General features: G+C 39.5%; 2 protein-coding genes across 6 annotated transcripts; one reads left to right on the forward strand and one right to left on the reverse strand.

Annotated features, from left to right (window-relative positions):
- The first annotated feature begins 214 nt into the window (after positions 1 to 214).
- On the forward strand, positions 215 to 1,418 carry LOC118973626 (olfactory receptor 7D4-like). Its single transcript, XM_037025119.2, has one exon. The coding sequence runs from the start codon at positions 218 to 220 to the stop codon at positions 1,136 to 1,138; it is 921 nt and encodes a 306-aa protein (XP_036881014.2). The 5' UTR covers positions 215 to 217; the 3' UTR covers positions 1,139 to 1,418.
- A 2,668-nt stretch (positions 1,419 to 4,086) lies between these two features.
- On the reverse strand, positions 4,087 to 17,128 carry LOC108388285 (zinc finger protein 426-like). 5 transcript variants are annotated; one of them, XM_037021692.2, is made up of 6 exons: positions 16,657 to 17,121; positions 11,404 to 11,488; positions 10,655 to 10,781; positions 9,979 to 10,059; positions 9,402 to 9,484; positions 4,087 to 8,911 (listed from the first exon to the last, which is right to left on the reverse strand). In XM_037021692.2, exons 1-6 carry the CDS (start codon positions 16,719 to 16,721, stop codon positions 7,397 to 7,399), a joined length of 1,956 nt encoding a protein of 651 aa, XP_036877587.1. In that variant the 5' UTR covers positions 16,722 to 17,121; the 3' UTR covers positions 4,087 to 7,396. The 5 variants fall into 5 exon arrangements, with proteins under 5 accessions (XP_036877587.1, XP_017502225.2, XP_036878550.1 ...); XM_017646736.3 differs by having other exon boundaries at positions 16,544 to 17,121; XM_037022655.2 differs by having other exon boundaries at positions 11,373 to 11,488; positions 16,544 to 17,121.
- Positions 17,129 to 19,398: the final 2,270 nt, after the last annotated feature.

The raw sequence follows: 19,398 nt of genomic DNA on the forward strand, positions 1-19,398 counted from the left end.
AAATGCAATTTAGACTATATTTTAAAAAGTCTAAATACTTACCTTAAAAATGAAAACAGCCTACCATTTGACTGAGTGAATCACTGGCTCTTCGACCAATAGAGGATGAAGGATGTCCATGTGCAGGTGGTGTCCTAGGCTGATGGCTGCAAAGGTGCCCACGGGCTGTTCACGGAACGTTGTCTTTCCCTCCTTTCCCAGACGGCATCCCACCCGCATGGAAGAAGGAAACAGCACAAAAGTATCCCAGTTCCTCCTCCTGGGCCTCTCAGAGGATCCGGAACTGCAGCCTGTCCTCTTTGGCCTCTTCCTGTCCATGTACCTGGTCACCGTCCTGGGGAACCTGCTCATCATTCTGGCCGTCGGCTCCGACCCCCACCTCCACACCCCCATGTACTTCTTCCTGTCCCACCTGTCCTTTGTGGACATCTGCTTCACCTCCACCACCGTCCCCAAGACGCTGGTGAACATCCAGACACACAGCAAAGACATCTCCTACGTAGGGTGCCTCACTCAGGTGTATTTCTTTATGGTTTTTGCCGGGCTAGATGACTTCCTCCTGACCGTGATGGCCTATGACCGGTACGTGGCCGTCTGCCACCCCCTGCACTACACGGCCATCATGAAACCCCGGCTCTGTGGGCTCCTGGTCCTAGTGTGTTGGCTCACCATTTCCTGGGTCTCCCTGGTTCATATTCTACTGATGGTGCGGCTGACCTTCTGTGTAGGCACTGAAATCCCGCACTTCTTCTGTGAGCTGGCTCAGGTTCTCAAGGCGGCCTGCTCTGACGCCCTCATCAATGACATCGCCGTGTATGTGGCCACGGCTCTGCTGTGTGTGCTTCCTCTCACCGGAGTCCTGTTCTCTTACTCTCAGATCGTCTCCTCCATAGCGAGGATGGCCTCCACTGAGGGCAGGTGTAAAGCATTTTCCACCTGTGGGTCTCACTTGTCTGTGGTCTCCTTGTTCTATGGGACAGGCCTGGGGGTCTACCTCAGTGCTGCTGTGACCCATTCTCCCCAGAGGAGCTCGATTGCTTCAGTGATATACACGGTCGTCACCCCCATGCTGAACCCCTTCATCTACAGCCTGCGGAACAGGGACGTGAAGGGGGCCCTGGGAAGGCTCCTCAGCTAAATAGCCTCTTGTCAGGATGGGTCACTGGCCTCAACTTAGCAGACACTTTGTACCCCAGAGGCACAACCACAAATTTCAATGTTCTGGTTCTTTACCTCCCTAAATGATGCACCTCAATACTTCCATTTCCAATGCTCCTGTGACTACCTTTATTCTTGTACTACCTTGTTCTCAACAACTCCATAATTGTTGACTCTTTGCCCTCCTTGCAGCCCCTAAAGCCCTAGCCCTGGTTAGCTTTCTTACAGCCATTCCTGAGACTTCCAAAGTTAGGTGTGAAGCACTTCTATCAAGTGCTGACATGGTTTCCCCATAAGTTATCCTGACATGTTCATATTCTTCACCTTAGTTTGGTTGTGTGCTGGTTTTTTCCTGGAAGAAATGGAATGAAAATTACACAATCAGCATAACTAAGGTGCATATCAAGACTGATCCTGTTTACAACGTTTAAGTTTATGTATTCCTGACCATATTTCTTTGTGATGCTTTCTCTCATTCACCTCATTTTTCAGAGAAAGGGATTGAATTGGGATGGACTTTAACTCCAAAACCTGATATCCTCATAACTTTGTTGTCATAGTTTACATAAAAACAGTGATTTGATTTTCAACTTGAAGGGTCGGATCTAGATGTGAAAGCATTTGTTCAGGTGATTCAGAGGAACATATTGCAGAGGATAATGCTGAGATACCACTTCCCTCTTTGCCTTCTTTCTGTCCTCCTTCCTTCCTTCCCTCTAACCTTTCCTGGTTTTGGGACATTTATTTCCCATCATTGAAGATTTACCATGTTCCCCTAAGTCCTAAAATGTATATATGAACACAATAGAGTAAGACTTGTTCTCTCACATGGCTTGTGTTTGGAGGAGGGTGCTCTCTGGAGATGCCACCAGGAATGGTAGGTACACACTTATGGAATGTATTCAGAATCTAGTTCATTTTTTAAAAGATTTTTTATAGGAATGAGTCTGCAGTGAAGGGTGGAGAAGGAGATGTCAGTATTTCTGCCACATTCCACGGGATCCTTTTTTTGTCTCCATTGCATACCAGCCTGATTGACAGTGGTCAGCACCAGATGGGACCTGCTTTTTTTCACCCCCAATTTTTTTTTGTGGCTTGATGGCTGGTTTTCTTTTCATTATCGAATAATATTCCAGTTTGCAGACATACCAGTTTGTTTGCCAATTCACCTTTGAAGGACATTTGGATTGCCTCTAGTTTTTGGCATCTTTGAATAAAACTACTACAAATATTTGTGTACAGGTTTTTCTGTGGACATACCTTTTGAGTCATTTGAATCACTGCTGCACGACCGGATGGTACGGCGATGTTGGGCCTTATAAGGAACTGCCAAACCCTTATAAAAGTGTCTGTGCCATTTTGCATTCCCTCCAGCAATGAGATTCCTTTTGCTCCACATCCTTACCAGCATTTGATAGTCAGATTTTTACATGTTAGCCATTCTAATAGAAGTGCATCTCTATCTGTTTTTTAAATACGTATCTCCCTGATGGAAACATTGAGCATCTTTCCATATGCTTATTTACCATCTATCATCTTTGATGGGGTGTCTATCAATATTTATCCCATTTTTAAATCGGGCTGTTATTTTCTGAGTTTTTAGTACTGCCTGGATGTAAGATTTTGTCAACATTTTTTTCTGCAACTTTTGATATGATCATAAGCTCTTTCTTCCTTAGGCTGTTGATTTGATGGATTACATCAATTAATTTTTGAATGTTGAACCAGCTTTGCATGTCTGGAATGAATAAATTAAGCAAATACTTTTTTCTTAGCTTAGCTTATTTATTCAGTGCTCACACCTTTGGTCTGACTGGTCCAGTGAGGGGCAGGGCCGGGCAGGGGACACAGTGAATGACACAGTGTATACACCATTTTCACTGGTATATGCCTCTTTTTATACATGGATTTGATTTGCAAAACTTTTCTTGAGGATTTTTACAACTACTTTCATGAGCGATATCAGTCTGTAGTTTTTCTCTTTTTGTCTGGTTTTGATACTAGGGCAATGCTGGCATCATAATGTGAGTGAGGCAGTGTTTGCTCTGCTTGTGTTTTCAGGCAGGGGTTGCAGAGAATTGTTGTTTCATCCTTACATGTTTGGTAGAATTTCCCAGTGAAACTGTCCTGCCCTGGTGCTTTTTTCTGGAATGTCATCGACTCAATTTCTTTAATAATAATGACTTATTCAGATTACCTGCCTCTTCTTGTGTGAGTTTTGGCAGATTGGATCTTTTAGAGAATTGTCCATTTCATCTAAATTATGAAATTTGTAGCATAGTGTGTTACTCATAATATTCTCCTATTACCCTTTTAATGTCGGGGCTCAGAAGCAATGGCCCCCATTTCATTTCTGATATTAGGGATCTGTGTCTTCCCTCATTTTTTCTTGGGCGAGCTGGCTAGAGGTTTATCTATTTTATTGATTTTTATGCAGAACCAGTTTTTGGATTTGTTGATTTTCTCTGTTCTGTTTTCATTTAATTGATTTCTCATCTAATTTTTATTACAATTTTTTCTTCTGCTTGCTTTGAGTTTATATTGCTTTTTTTCTAGTTTCTAGTTTCCTAAACTGGAAGCTTTAGGTGATTTAGTTCCCTTCTAATATATACATTTGGTGACATAACTTTCCACTTAGCTGATCCAATAAATTCTGTGATAAGTTGTATTTTCCTTTACACTTCTTCACAACACTTTAGAAATGTGTTCTTTTATCTGGGACCTACTTTTCTAAATGCATGATTGGCAGGGGCTGAAAGAAGGGAGGAATGGTGAGTGAACTGTTTAAAAGGGTTCAATTTCAATTGAGAAAAATGAAATGTTTTGGAAATGGTGGTGGTGATGGTTGCACAATAATGTGAATTACTTAATGCCAAGTGAATAGAACTGTACACCTAAACATGTTTAACATCATAGATTTTACTATGTATATTTAAGCACAATAAAAAAGATGAAGTAGCAGAAAATGATGCAGTAAAATTGAGTTATTTCCTTCAGAACTTTGTCCTTTGTGCAGGACTATGGTGAGAAAGCAGGTACAAGACAGATGTCAGGGGTCAAGGTTGGAGGTGGGATGCTCATCAAAAGCTTTTCTACTTGCTTCCTGCTCCTAGAAACTTTACAGTGATAATCCCATATTCATAAGCCCTCACATTCATAAAATAGGCTATTTCCTCCATTCAATCAAACCCATCTTTAGCTCTTTTATTTTCCCTTATTTATATTGGACACCTTGCTAATCTCTACTGACTTTCATTTTTAATGTAATGAAATTTTCTGTATATATTTTTCTTCTTCAAATCATATCTTACTCTAATTTTTATGATAGCACCATACAGTCCAGGTCTTCCAACACTGTTGTGGAATAGTACCGATAGCACACATTGCTCACTTACTCAGGAATGGTTTTAAACTTTCTCAGTTTATCTTCTTTACTGTGGATTTCAGTGAGTGGCTGTAGTGGAGTCAATAAAGATCTTTTACAATCCTCATTTACTTACAACTTTTATCAAAAATTGTTCCTGTGCATTTTCAAGTATATTTTATGCATCTATTCAAATAACTTTTGATGTCAATATTTCATACATTGCCGTACAAAATGCTAGATTCTATATATTCAGAACAATTTGTTTCTTTTTAATATCTGGGTTTCTGGCTTTGCATGAAAAAGAATCTTAAAAACTTAAGATTACATACAGATTTCATTATATTATTCTTAAATTTAACACTTCTAAAGACACTTACATCTTTAAGCTTCACTGAATGTATTATGGCATGTGGTGTGGAACAGTGGATCCAATATTTTTTCTTCCAAAAAAAGGCAAACATTTGTACTATTGATAAATTGTTATTGGTCTATTCATTTGAAATTCCACCTTTATTAAACAGTAAATTCTTACACAAAACTCTGTCAGTATATATGTTCTGTCTGGTAATGTATTTGCTTATGCCCACATCACACCCTTTGATTATTTTTATGTTGTTTTAATATTTAGTGGTAAAAATATAGCTAATCTTTGTGGACCTTAACATGCTAGATGTATGCTACACATTAAATTGTTAATGCTCGTAATTGACGTAGGCACTATCAGAACTTTCTCTTTTGTTTGTTTCTTGGAACAGCTTTATTGCATTCAATCTGCATACCATACAATTTGCCCATTTAAATCTATACGATTCAATGCTGATTGGTTCATAGACTTGTATAAATCATCATAATTTTATAACCTGTTCATTACCTCAAATGTAGCCTGTGGCTTTCAAACCCATTTTCTTCTTATATCTAGGCAACCACAAAACTACTGTTTCTATACATTTGCATTTTCTAGACATTTCATATAAGCGAAATCCAGCAATCTTTTATCAAAGAGTTCTTTCTACTTAGAAGTTCTCAATTTCTGTGTTGAATGTCACATATCATCTTGTCTTTTGGAGAATTTTCACATAAATATACCACTTTTTCAGCCACTGAACAACAAAAGCTGGGACCAAATAAACTTAAGTTCTCTTGGGCAGCACTTATTGATGACACTATCACTAGGAATCCAAGCAGGAGAATGAGGCCATCCCACAGTAGTCACCTGAAATGCTACCAGGTCTCAGACTCGGGCAACTAGGGATTAATTCTGGTAGGACCCATAGGTCTTATTTCAGACAATCAGGATCTCATCTAAGGCCAATCTATCACCCCTCCAACACATACCAAAGGGTGAGACTGGTCTGATCACTGGCATCATTGCCAATAATTAGAGAGTAACCAATGGACTAAAATATACATACCCAAAGGTAGCCACATGACATACTCCACACATACAAGTCTGTAACACAAAGGTGCACAGATAATTCCTGATCACGATTTATTGTTAACTTGATTTGGATTATCAGTAATTTGATGAAGCTTCAAGAAAGTGTCATCAAACAGCTTCAGGAGTGATGGCCATACCTGATATAATCCAAGCCTGCCTGAGCATCAGAACTTTGTGAATACGGAACTGCAATGAAGTTGTGCTGATGTGTCTGCACCTCGAGTTCACACTCAGGAACAGCCAGTAGATCATCAAGTATAGTAGATTATCAGGAACAGCTGTACTCACACAAGTCTGTTTTTACAGCAATGGATGGAATGATAAATACAGAAGCAAGTTGTATAACCAACAACACATGTTACTTGACCCAGACAAATATAATTGTTTTGCCAGGCTGTGATTATGGGTTGACGGGTGAAAAAAAAACATTCGTATTATTCTCTCCCTCATCATGCATACCTTCAGGTTAAAAGTACAAGGTAATTTTACAAAATTTAGAGATGTATATACCACACTTTGGTACACCTCACTTAAATGAATTCAGTGAGTGCTGAACACAGTGAAGTGGTCAATGTCTTCAAAATGAATGCCCACATCAATCCAACAAGAGAACACAGGTGGTTAGAAGAGGATTAAGTGTGAATCCTGTTGATCCACTTTTGGCCAGGTTGCAACCTGCAAAGTGTAGCCACTAGACTGGTCTGGCCTGGCTATCTGGGAAAAGATACATTATATCTCAGGAAGTTCAGGACAGAATGACAAATATTCAAAATTATTCTACAGGGCCACCCAGAATGCTATGCCTGTCTCAACAAATCCTAGGATTTATATTTGGTATCATTGCCCGTATTTCTTAAATTCAGTTTTTCCTAAGAATCACCCCATGTTTAAGGATGAGGAACAAATAGAAAATAAGGATGGCTCTTCAACACTTCTTACATTCATAACGTTTTCTTCCATGGTGAGATGACAAGCAAATAGTAAAGGTAACTACAAGTAGAGTTTGCCACATATTACATCCACAGAATTCTGTACTACAGAGTCTCCACATTTACTGAATTTATTTCACTAATGAAATAGTAAAGGGCTTCCCATATTTCTCAATAGTATGGCTTCCCTGTGACCTAACACTCTGGGCTGTGAGAATGATGGATTTCCCACATTTCCTACATTTATAGACCATCTGTCCTCACATTCATTGAAGTCCTTGCAGGTCTTCAAAGTGAATGGGTATCACTTAGGTTTTTGCCATATTCCTTACATTGCCCAGATTTCTCTCCAGGGTGTTTTTTCATCACACTGAAAAGAACTTGGAGAATTGAAGGCTTTGTCACACTCTTTAACATTTACAGTTTCCCTACAGGGTCAGATTTTCATGTATCTAAAATGAATTGGTATAACTGAAGGCTTTCACACACTGTGTACAATTTGGATTACTCTCTGTGAGTTTTTACATGTCTTGAAAGGCCTGAGCCCTGAGTGAAGGCTTTCCCACATTCCTCACATTTATACGGTTTCTCTCCAGTATGAATTCTTACATGTTTACTTAGGATTGAGGAAAAAGTGAAGGCTTTCCCACAGTGCTTACATTTATACGGTTTCTCTCCAGTGTGAATTCTTGTATGTTGTGTTAGGCTTGAGGAAACAGTAAAGGATTTTCCACATACTGTACATTCATACGGTTTCTCTCCACTGTGAATTAGTTTATGTTTAGTAAAGTTTGAATGCCAGTTGAAGGCTTTCCCACATTCATTGCATTTATAGGGTTTTCCTTCAGTGTGGTTTCGCATGTGAATGTTAAGGGGGAAAGAATACATAAAGCCTTTTCCACATTCCTTACATTTGTAGGGTTTTATTCCAGTGTGAATTCGTACATGATTATTAAGACACGAAGAAGTTCTAAATGCTTTTCCACATTCCTTACATCCAAAGGGCCTCTCTCCAGTGTGACTACTTATGTGGTTACTAAGAAGAGAAGGAAAAATGAAGCCTTTTCCACATTCCTTACATTTATAGGGTTTCTCTCCAGTATGAATTCTTACATGGTCGATTAGACTTGAGGAAGCAGTGAAGGCTTTCCCGCATTCCTTACATTGGTAGGGTTTCTCTCCAGTGTGAGTACGCACGTGAATGTTCAGGGAGGAAGAATCTATAAAGCCTTTCCCACATTGTTTACATTTGTAGGGTTTTATTCCAGCATGAATTCGAATGTGTTTATAAAGACCTGAATAGGTCCTCAAGGATTTTCCACATTGCTTACAATGAAATGGCCTCTCTCCACTGTGACTTATTATGTGAGTACTAAGATGAGAAGAAGAAGTGAAGGCTTTCTCACACTCCTTACATTTATAGGGTTTCTCTCCAGTATGAATTCTTACATGTTTAATTAGGCTTGAGGAAACAGTGAAGGTTTTTCCACATTCCTTACATTCATAGGGTTTCTCTCCAGTATGGATTCGCATGTGAACTTTAAGATATGCAGAATATCGGAAAATCTTCCCACATTCCTTACATTCATTACATTTTTTAGCAGTGTGAGTTTGTACATGCAAAGCAAGGCTTGTGGAGTGGACAGAAGCTCTCCCACATTCCTCTTGTTCACAGAGTTCTTCTCCAGGGTGAGTTCTCATTTGCTTCTGACAGTAAAACTCATTATCAAAGGCATTCCCACCACCAGTGCTTTCAAAGTGTTTCTCTTGAGTGCTAGTTTCCCAGTATACAATATTTGGAGTCAGGCTCACAACTTTTCCCCACTGATTTAAAGCAGAAAGTTTCTTTCCAATAGAGGTTTTCTTCTTCAGAGAAAGGAAGTTTTCTCCACATTTACTATCCTTATAAGTGTTCTCACCATTTTGAGTTCTCCTCTCTGTCTTAAGGCATGACTGTTCACTGAAGTCTTTATTGCATTGCTCATAGCCATACAGTTCCCATCCATTGTAGCTTCTTGCCTGTTGATGAATGGATAAATGATTCAAATTTCTCAGCGACTCATAAATTGATCCCACCCATTGCAAAATAAAAACATCATTATGATAATTGTAATTTTTACCATTTCCATTACATTCATACATTTCCTGCCCTGTTGCTTTCTTTCAAGGTGAGTGATGGAATCCTTTGGCCAGAATGATATGCTATCTCCTGTGATCTTAAAAACATTTCTGCAGTTTCATGGAATTGGTTTAAAAACTCAATGTCTAGTTATATATGTAGGAATGGGCACTTGTGGAAATTCTGAAGCAGTAAGTTTCAAGCTAGGTTTAAAACATATCCCCAAATTCATTATATTCAAAATATCTTGCCAAAGACATTGCTCTCTTGAGTGAATCCCACTTTTTGCAAATATCTGTCCCTTTTTCTGATGTTTTACCTAATGAAATTTCTAATCTTTTCTGAATGCAGAAAATAAGAAATACCTCTTTTCAAACTTATTGATCTTACCATATCTATCCTATTGGATGTTTTTTCTTGTAATTTATACTGCTGAATTGCTGAATCTTTGGTGTCAAGTTGCACTTCCCATTCTAAAGTAAAAGAGAATAACAAATATAAGTGTTTGCAGAAAGAAATGGTAGGTTAAAAGAGTTAAAAGAAGAAAGACTCCTTTGTATTTTTTCCAAATTAAACATGTTAAAAAAAAGTGTGATACATTCAAGGAGTTTATGTCAACAACCTAGCAATGATTAAGGATGTGGAGTTAAAATTGAGCAGTGGATTAAAAATAATTCTATGAAAATTAGTCATGATGGAGAAAAGAGAAGGAAGGAAAGCAAGGATGTTTTGGATAAAAAGCATACATCAAAATGGCAAAATTTTTAAAAAACAGAACAGTTCATTTTTTGTATGAGATCATAGGAAATTTTTCACAAATATAACCTAAGTATGAATAAGAATTTGAAGAAATCCCAAAGTATCAGAGACCAATGATCTCAGCATTCTGAGAAAAAAACGCACCTTAAAGAGTTTCCAAACACACTGAAATGTTCATTGGCCAGAGGAGTTCTACACCATCACTCACCTTCCAGGACTCCTCTCCCCACTGTCCTCAGCTCTTCTTGTTCTAACCAAGAGACCAGACTGGGTTTGAACAATTGACAGCCTGTTCATGAGGAAAGATATATTAATAGAAAAGTCTCCTGGGAAAGGTGACAAATACTCCCATGAATGAGTTCCTATGTTTGTAGTGAACGTAAAAAAATTATTTCAAATGAGATAAAAATCCAAATATCCCCTTTCTGTATCCCAGATATTATTTCTGTACCTGAAATCTACATTCAGATGTACAGATACACATTTAAAAAGCATTAGGATTTTTACTGGAAGAGAAAATAAAATGTAAAAAGAGATCTGCATTCTCGTGGAGAAACCACTACAGTGGTTGTCAAACATTACTACTGTCCATCAGAATGATGCCTAAGTGTTCCTTAAACACAAATGACTGGGCCCCAATTCAGAATTTCTTTCAGTAGGTCAACATGGAGCCTGAGAACACACATTTCTAACATGGTGATGGTGATGCTGTTAGTCTTAGAATCGTATTTTTACAGCAACCACACTGGATTAGAACCCATTACTTCACAGACTGTGTGTGTTATTTCCTATTGTATTCAGATTTGACATTACTGAACCTTGAACACAGTTAAGTACACAATACATATCTCTTCCATGACAGACTACAGAACTAACAGGCTTACCCACTGTGGTCAGGTTCTTGTAGTTCTCCAGCATCACCTCTCTGTATAAGTTTCTCTGCGTTAGGTCCAGTAAAGTCCACTCCTCCTGGGTGAAGTCCACAGCCACATCATCAAAGGTCACTGGATCCTAAACCATCACATACATGCCGGCTTGAATAAAGGAACACCTCATCTCCACCCATGCCCACTGGGGATGAAGATGGGAGGCCCAAAACCAATAAAGGGTCCAGGTCTCTCATCTCCCCATGGCACAAGGGGTCAAGATACTCTTCTCTACACTCACTCATGGTTGACATCCATCACATATAGTTTTAATGGAATCTCTAACACATGGACTAATCTGAGCACAACTAGCCTAAAAGCTTCTCATCTTATTTTCCTCTTCAAGTACACTCCTAGAAAACTGCAGGCATGCGTAGTTTTTGATGAGTGACTAAATTCTTTTGAGACTGCACACTCTCATCTTCCTTACCATCTGTCACAGCACCCAGAAAAATTAAAAGTATGAATTCACCATCATGGGAGTCAACCTTAGACAGCAATTACTTAAATACAGAGATTATTCAGGCCCCCCTATCACCACCAATATGAGAGACTCCACTTTGGGAGGGAACTGTATTGTACAGGAACTCAATCTTCGAGTGGCTTTATCTCTTTAAGAGCTCTGGAGACAGATTATCTAGGGGAAATGTGTCTCTATGCAGTGGATGAAGTATACCATTTTGTTGAAGGATACACTTTCTTCTTACTTGAGAAAAATTTGTCAAACATTCGGCTACCATCTTTTCTGCCTCTATCTTTTCCACAAGAAAACAGAAAGGGTCCTTAGAAGACCTAGGAGAAAAGAAAGAAGGCATGAGCACCCAGGGTACACCAATATTCAAACTTTCACCTGTCTGGAAGTCATTCTATTCTAGCTTGAAATACCCAAATAACCCTGTACACTTTTGGCAAATGCTCACTACTGCCATTAAATGTCAGAGTAGCCCTGTCTCACCTGGAGCCAGAAAAGGGGACTGTGAGCCATGCTGCCCATCAGGAAAAGGGCAATGGTTCCATTTCACAGGTAAGGAAATGTAAGCCCTGAGTAGTGTGACTGTTCATTTGTCAAGGCAACACACCTGATGAATGTGCTTATGCATCAAGTCTGTCCCATGCATTCGACAGGAAGCTGACTCAGAGAATGACATTCTCTGGCCCACTTCATTTCACTCCTAGGAGAACCAGCATGGCCATTCAGGCCCAGACCAAAGGACTATATTTTGAGGGCATAACTTAAAAGTAGAGTCTCTGAAAAAGAGTACTTAGGAGGACTTATTATGGAACATATTATAGACACCATCTTCCAAGGCTGAGGGTGAAATCTGCCTGAACATTCCTTTCCTTGAACCAAGATCATTTTAGAGCAGTTTATGAATATAGGGCCATCTCCATCCTTCTGGAGATGGGGTTATTTGGAGTTCTGGTTCATAGCAACCATTAATCAGCAACTGAAAGTCATCAAACATGATAAATAACCTCTTTCTGTGCAAAGGACATACGTGAAAGCTACTAAAACGGTTTATAACAAAAAATTCAGTAATGTCAACTGCTATTAACTGTGGACCATCATGTACCAGGCATCTCACTAGGCGCTTACAGCTCATATATATATATTCAGAACTTGGATATCTGAATCTATTCATTCAACTGTAAATTTTGTATCAGCTAAGCACAATTCAAGTACGTCTGATAAAAGTTAGTATCCAATGAATTTTGGAATTTCAAATGAAGAAAATAATGTAACATAACTCAATTTTTTTTTTGAGAGGGCATCTCATATTTATTGATCAAATGGTTGTTAACAACAATAAAATTCTGTATAGGGGACTCAATGCTCAATGTACAATCATTAATCCACCCCAAGCCTAATTCTCATCAGTCTCCAATCTTCTGAAGCATAACGAACAAGTTCTTACATAGTGAATAAGTTCTTACATGGTGAACATACAAGGGCATTCATCACAGAAACTTTCAGTTTTGATCACATATTATGAACTATAAACAATCAGGTCAAATATGAATATTCGTTTGATTTTTATACTTGATTTATATGTGAACCCCACATTTCTCCCTTATTATTATTTTTTTAATAAAATGCTGAAGTGGTAGGTAGATGCAAGATAAAGTAGAAAAGATAGTTTAGTGCTATAAGAGAGCAAATTTAGATGATCAGGTGTGTGCCTGTAGACTAAGTGTTAATCCAAGCTAGACAAGGGCAATAAAACATCCACGGATGCAGATTTCTCTCAAAATAGCGGGGGTGAGGTTCTAAGCCTCACCTCTGAACATATCTCAATTTTTAAAACTGATTACATGCTTAAGTAACATTTTAGTACGTATGGAGTAAAGTAAAATATATACTTAGAAGTAATCTTCCTTTTTCATTTTTGTTTTTTGTGGGTACTGAAAATGTTTTCATTTAAACAATATCTACATGTAATTATGTTGGACAGCACTGGTTGAGAATGCTACTGGGCATATGAAAGGAGGAAGAAACATATTTTATCTGGCCAACACACTTGAGCTTCCCTTGATGAATGGTGGAGAACTCCTTTAATCAGAAAATAATTAAGAAGTTATATCCCTGTTCTAGGCACTCCGTTGAAGACAGCAACATAAGAAAATGTCCTAGGTATTAAAGATCCAACATTCCTATTGGAGAATGTGAACAATAAACTAATAGCTGATGTATGAATTCATAAGTGATACGGGAAAATAAGTGAGAAATAGAGGGTGTCCTACATTCACACCCACACGGAACAAACACACTCTCTTAGTTCCTGGGCAACATAATGGAAGAAATGGGGAAAAAACCATTAGCTCTTCCACATCTGACCCAAAAAGATTGTCAAAGATTTTACAAAAGCACTCAGAATACACTGAAGTCTTGGGAAGCTCTCACAGGCCTTGGTTGGAAACTCTCAAATCAAAAATAGGTCTGTGCCCCCTGCCCCCTGCCCTGGCTGTGGAAAGAGGAAATGCCACGTCACACTTTGCCCAACATTGTCTATTTTGTGAGTCTGTTCAGACAACTATCTTCTCATATTACTTATCAATTCCATTTTCCACCAAATTTGCTTCTGTTTATTCATGTCTTCCACACACTCCCATCTCAACAACCTTTAAACATGGACCAACAGAAAAACTGATCTACAAAATGGTATTCGAATGATGACAATGAAGTTCCTCAGGTCACTATCAATGGATGAAATTCACCCTCCCTAACCCATAGTACTTATTCTACAGACAAGAAGACTAAAACCCAGAAACACTTATGGTTACAAAATCCGTGTCTAGACTCCCAGTACATCTGTACTCATTCCCAGGAGTCTCAAACTGACGGCCCTTGGGCTGAACAGGACCAGGAATGTGTTTAGTCACATGGCATCTACATATAAAGTTTTACTTTTTTGTTTATTTTGTAACTGAAATGCAACTAATGTATAATAAAATACACAGGCTTTACATACTCAGTGGATCAGTTTTGACAACTACATATACTTGTGTGATCACGAGCCTTGACAACATACATTATTTATCTCCCTAGAAAGGCTTCCTGTCCCTTCCAGTCCGTATCTATCTACCTTGCATGCAAGCACTTTGATATCAATCAGTTACTACATAAATGATTCTGTATATGTATATTAGGCAGTTCACATAGTATTTTCAAAAGCATATCCTAATGATCTTTCCTCTATTGTCCAGAGAAACATTATGGGCAAATTAGGATCTCCCACAAGAATGACAGACCTGTCCATTTTGCCTTCCATTTCTCTCAAGTAATGCTTTATATATGTGCAAAAATATTGTTGAGTGATTGCACGTTGGAATTTTATTATCTTTATTATTTATGTATTTTATTATTTTTAATTTATTATATTCTCTTAGTTCCCTCAGGTTCTGCAATAATGCTTTCTGACAATGTTGTCTGACATTAGGATCACCATTCTTTTGGAGAGTGTTTATATGCACATCCTCACCCTTATCAACTGTTTTCACTACAGCACAGTAGCTCACTGAGACCCCTAAGTGGCAAATAGAAATGGAGGCAGGTATTTCCAAGCCACAAGTATCCTCCAGTGCTTTCTGGCAACACACATTGTCTGGTGAGTCTTCATTCTTCTGGTCAATTACTCAGGGAGTGATTCTAGCCCACTAGATGTGTGTCTAACAGGAATGGTTACTCTGGAGGTTCCCTAAGGCATTCAGAGGCCTCATTCCGGTAGGAGAGGAACTGCAAGTTGGACTGCAAAACAACTGTATGTTTATGAACCTAAGCATTTGTTAATATTGAAAATAACACAAGTGAGTTTTCATAGAAAAGTTATTTTTCAACTCTCAGCCACTCATTCTGACTAATCCTTGAATGAATATGCTACTCACACAATTAAAACACATTCATACTTTCCCCTATTTCCTCTTGACTCACATCATTGAATGGATATCACTTATTTTTCCTATCAGTTATACATTAAGATTAGATTCCTCCCTCAGACTGTTTCCCAAGCAAATGAAATCTGTCAAATCTGTGAGTAACCCTGATGTACTCCCACCTCTCACCCGAGAATCATCATCAACCAAATATAGAATGCTTTCCCCACCTCCTACTCCCATCCCTTCCAACATGGCTAATTCCTATACCTTGTCTTTCTTTGACATAAATATTAATTCTCTTTTCTTACTTTCACCTACTCCTACACAAAGATAGAAAAGATAATACCTTTCCCTGTTTTAAGTCCTGAACGCTAACCAATTTATAGTAATACATTTATTTTCTTGGGTAGATACTTGCCTCCTCCAATAGTTTCCAAGTTCCCTAGGAGCAGCCCTCAGTTGCATTTTTTCTCTAAGTGCTAATCAAGCATTCATTAAGGTTGGAGGCTGAGGGTGGGGGGTGGGTGAGGAGGGTTTACATCCTCCAGTAAATGAGTGCATAAAGGAAATGCCTGGGTTCTTTCAATTACATTTTCTACAAACCTCTCAGATCGTTTCCCTTAATTTTTTTCCCGTAACAATCATCCACATCCAGGTTACCACAATCGTGTTTTAAAACTCACTGGAAACCCTATCAAAAACTGGGCAGAGGACTTGAACAGACAGTCTCCAAAGAAGAAATATAAATGGCCAACAGGCACATGAAAAGATGCTCCACATCGCTAATCATCAGAGAAATGCAAACTAAAACCACAATGAGACATCACTTCACAACCAGTTCAAACAGCTACTATCCAGGAGACAAGAAATAACAAAGACTGGCAAAGGTGCAGAGAAACAGAAACCCTCCTGCACTGCTGGTGGGGCTGCAAATTGGTGCACCCACTGTGGATAGCAGTATGGAGGTTCCTCAAAAAACTAAAAATAGGAATACCATTTGACCCAGTAATTCCACTCCTAGGAATTTACTGAAAGAAAACAAAATCCCTGATTCAAAAAGACATATGCACCCCTATGTTTATCGCCGCACTGTTTGCAATAACCAAGATATGGAAGCAACCTAAGTGTCCATCAGTAGATGAATGGATAAAGATGTAGTATGCATACACAATGGAGTATTATTCAGCCATAAAAAAAGAAATCCTGCCATTTGCAACAACATGGGTGAATCTAGAAGTCATTATGCCCAGTGAAATAAGCCAGGCGGAGAAAGACAAATACCATATGATTTCACTTACTTGTGGAATATAAAAACAGAGCAAAACATAAGGAACAAAACAGCAGCAGACTCAGACACTGAGAGGTGACTAAGGTTACCAAGGGAGAGGGGAGTGGGCGGGGGAAGGGAAGAGGCGGGGAGGGACTGCTGAACCACTGTGATGTACATCTGGTAAAAACAAAACAAAAACTCACCGGAACACACCGCGGGCACCAGGTGCGTGACAGACACAGGGCGCGGGACCGGAGAAATGGGGCTCGCACACGGAGCCTTCCCCTTCGGGAGATGAGTCCCAACGGTTACTTACTTAGCAGGCTTTCGAACCTGGGAGCCCAGAGGATGAGAACGTCCGCAGACGCGCCCCCGCTGCATCTCCCCACGTTGAGACCAACAGCCGGGGCCGCGCGCGGCAGCGCCGGGCCTTCCTGAGCAGGCCCCTCGGCGGCGCGGGCCTAACCCGCCGTCTGCCGACCTCCCTGTGGCCCTGGGCTCTCCCGTCACCAAAGCCAGTCGCGCGCAAGAACGCCGAACCGCCGGACGAAAAGACCGCCGCGCACCAGGGACGCCACCTCCGCTTTGCGCGACGGCTGCGAGGGGCGGGGCCCGGGGCTCAGGCTGGAGCCACGTCCGAGCGTGCCAGGGAGAAGCTGTCGTTTCTCCCGCGGGTGCTCAGGGGCGCTGGGGAGGCACCGCGCGGGGTCCTGGGAACCGGGACAAGCCGGGAGACTAGGCTGCGGGTAGAACACGGCCTGGAGGCGGGGCTACAGGCGGGGGCGGGGTCTAAATCTGGGGCGGGGCGTGGGACGAGCCCGGCGCTGAGTTTATACGTCAGAAGGGCGACGCTGAGTGCGGGGCCTAACTGCTTAGGAAGTTCGTAACGCCCCCCTTGCCTCTCCAGGTTCCTAGGTTCCCTACCAGGCTTCTCTCGTCTTGATAAACCCACCGATCCCGTCGGTGGCCTCTCCTGCATTCACTGAATCCCGTAGCCCCCTTTTTTTCTTTTTTTTTATATTGGACGCCATGCTAAACAGTACCCATAGATGCCTTTGCGTTTCCAATCTTTTTCTGTAACTTTCATATTTCTCTAAATAATGTATTTCTATTTTTCCGATCATACCATAGGGTCCAAGGGTTCCCATATTAAGTTGTGAAGTAGCACTGATAACAAGCAATCTTCACCTATTCAGGAATGGATCTACAGTTTCTTCTGTGGTCCTATTGTGGGTTTCAGTGGGTGGCCATTGCCAAATTAATAAAGGCCTTTTTAAACCCTGATTTACTGGCGCATTTTACCAAGCATCGTTCTTGCGTATTATCAAATGTGTTTTACGCAGCTATTTGATATTTTAATGTTTTGTTACGTTAATGTTGCTGTACAAAATATGTAGCCAAAGAAGTTTGAGTTTCCTGCCTTGCTTTAAAAATTCCCTTCAAACTCTAGATTACATAGATTTCCTAATTTTCTTCTAAAATGTGTTAATGACATTGTAATCTTTAATCCTCAAAGAATAATGTGGTGTGGGGTAGTGGATCCACTTATTTTTTTCCTTCAGTTAGATGGCCCATTATTTATAGCGTCACTTACTGATAAGCCATCCTTGACATACTGATTTGAAATCCCACTTTTATTAAAGAAATTCCTATATATACCTGTATTAGTTTCTAGACTATTCTGTGCCAGTAATATTTACTTATACCCATATCACATTCTTTTGATTACAATAGTTTTAAGTTTTAGCACTTAGCAGTAAAAATATAATGGTAGCTACTGTTCATTAATCTTACTGATCTATGTTCTTCAGAGACATTAAATTTTTTATGCTCATAATGTAGCTACTGTCATTTACTGTTTTTTTTTGCAACTGCTATATCGAGATATAATCTGCATACAAGTTACCCATTTAAAACTATTCAATGTTCATTATATTTACAAGTGGTACAACCATCACAATTTTAGGAACTTTGCGTCATTCAAAAAGTGCCCTTTGCTTGTCATACTCCCATTTTTCCCATATTCTTAACATCTAAGTAATCTACTTTCTCTCTCTAGATTTTCATTTTGTAGACATTTGATGTCAATAAAATCTTTTGTCAATAGTTCTTTTCACTTAGTGTTTTTCAAGGCTCCTATGTATTGTAGTATATACCATTCCTTTTTATTGCTGAATGATTCTGTTGTATGGATATCCTGCATTTTATTTATTCATCAGTTGATGGACATTTGGATTGATTTACTTTGTGGACACTAAGAGTAATGCTGTTGTGAAAATTCATGTATATCTCTTTGTGCAGATGTATTTTCATTTCTCTTGGGTATTTTATTAGTCAAGGTTCTCCAGGGAAGCAGAAAGAAGACATAAGGCCCTGGACCATATTGTAAGATCAGAAAGATGACTGTACACATATATATATACACATATGTATGTATTTGTGTATATACATATATATGAGGTTTATATAAATATATGTATATACAATAACTTATAAGGTATTCATACACCTGATTCATGTAATTAGAGTCTGAAAACTCCCACAGTCTGCCAACCCCAGGCTGGAGATCTAAGAAAGCTAGTGGTATATAGTGGTAGTTTGGAGGCCTGAAAGCTAGAAAACCAATTGCGTAGATCCCAGCACAAGTCTCAAGGCCTGAAAACCTACAGCATTAAGAGCAGAACATTATTCCAGTTTGACAGTGAGGCAGAAAACAATAATTCAACTTTTCTCTATCATTCCCTTCTATTTAGGCCCTATATGGGATTGGATGACACCCACCTACATTGGGGAGGACAATCTGCTTTACTCAGTCTACTAATTTAAATGCTAATCTTCCAAAATACCCTCACAATCACACCCAGAAATAATGCATTACCAGTTATCTAGACGTTTGTTGATGCAGTTAACACATGAAACTATCACAGGTATATGCCTAGGAGTGGAATTGCTGGGATATAGAGTAACTCTGTGTTTAACGTTTAGATGACCGCGAGACCATTTTCCAAAGCGGCTGCATCATTTTACAATCCCACAATCAACGTGTGAGGGTTCCAAT

Source organism: Manis javanica, chromosome 13, assembly GCF_040802235.1.
Source record: "Manis javanica isolate MJ-LG chromosome 13, MJ_LKY, whole genome shotgun sequence".
Lineage (NCBI taxonomy): Eukaryota > Metazoa > Chordata > Mammalia > Pholidota > Manidae > Manis > Manis javanica.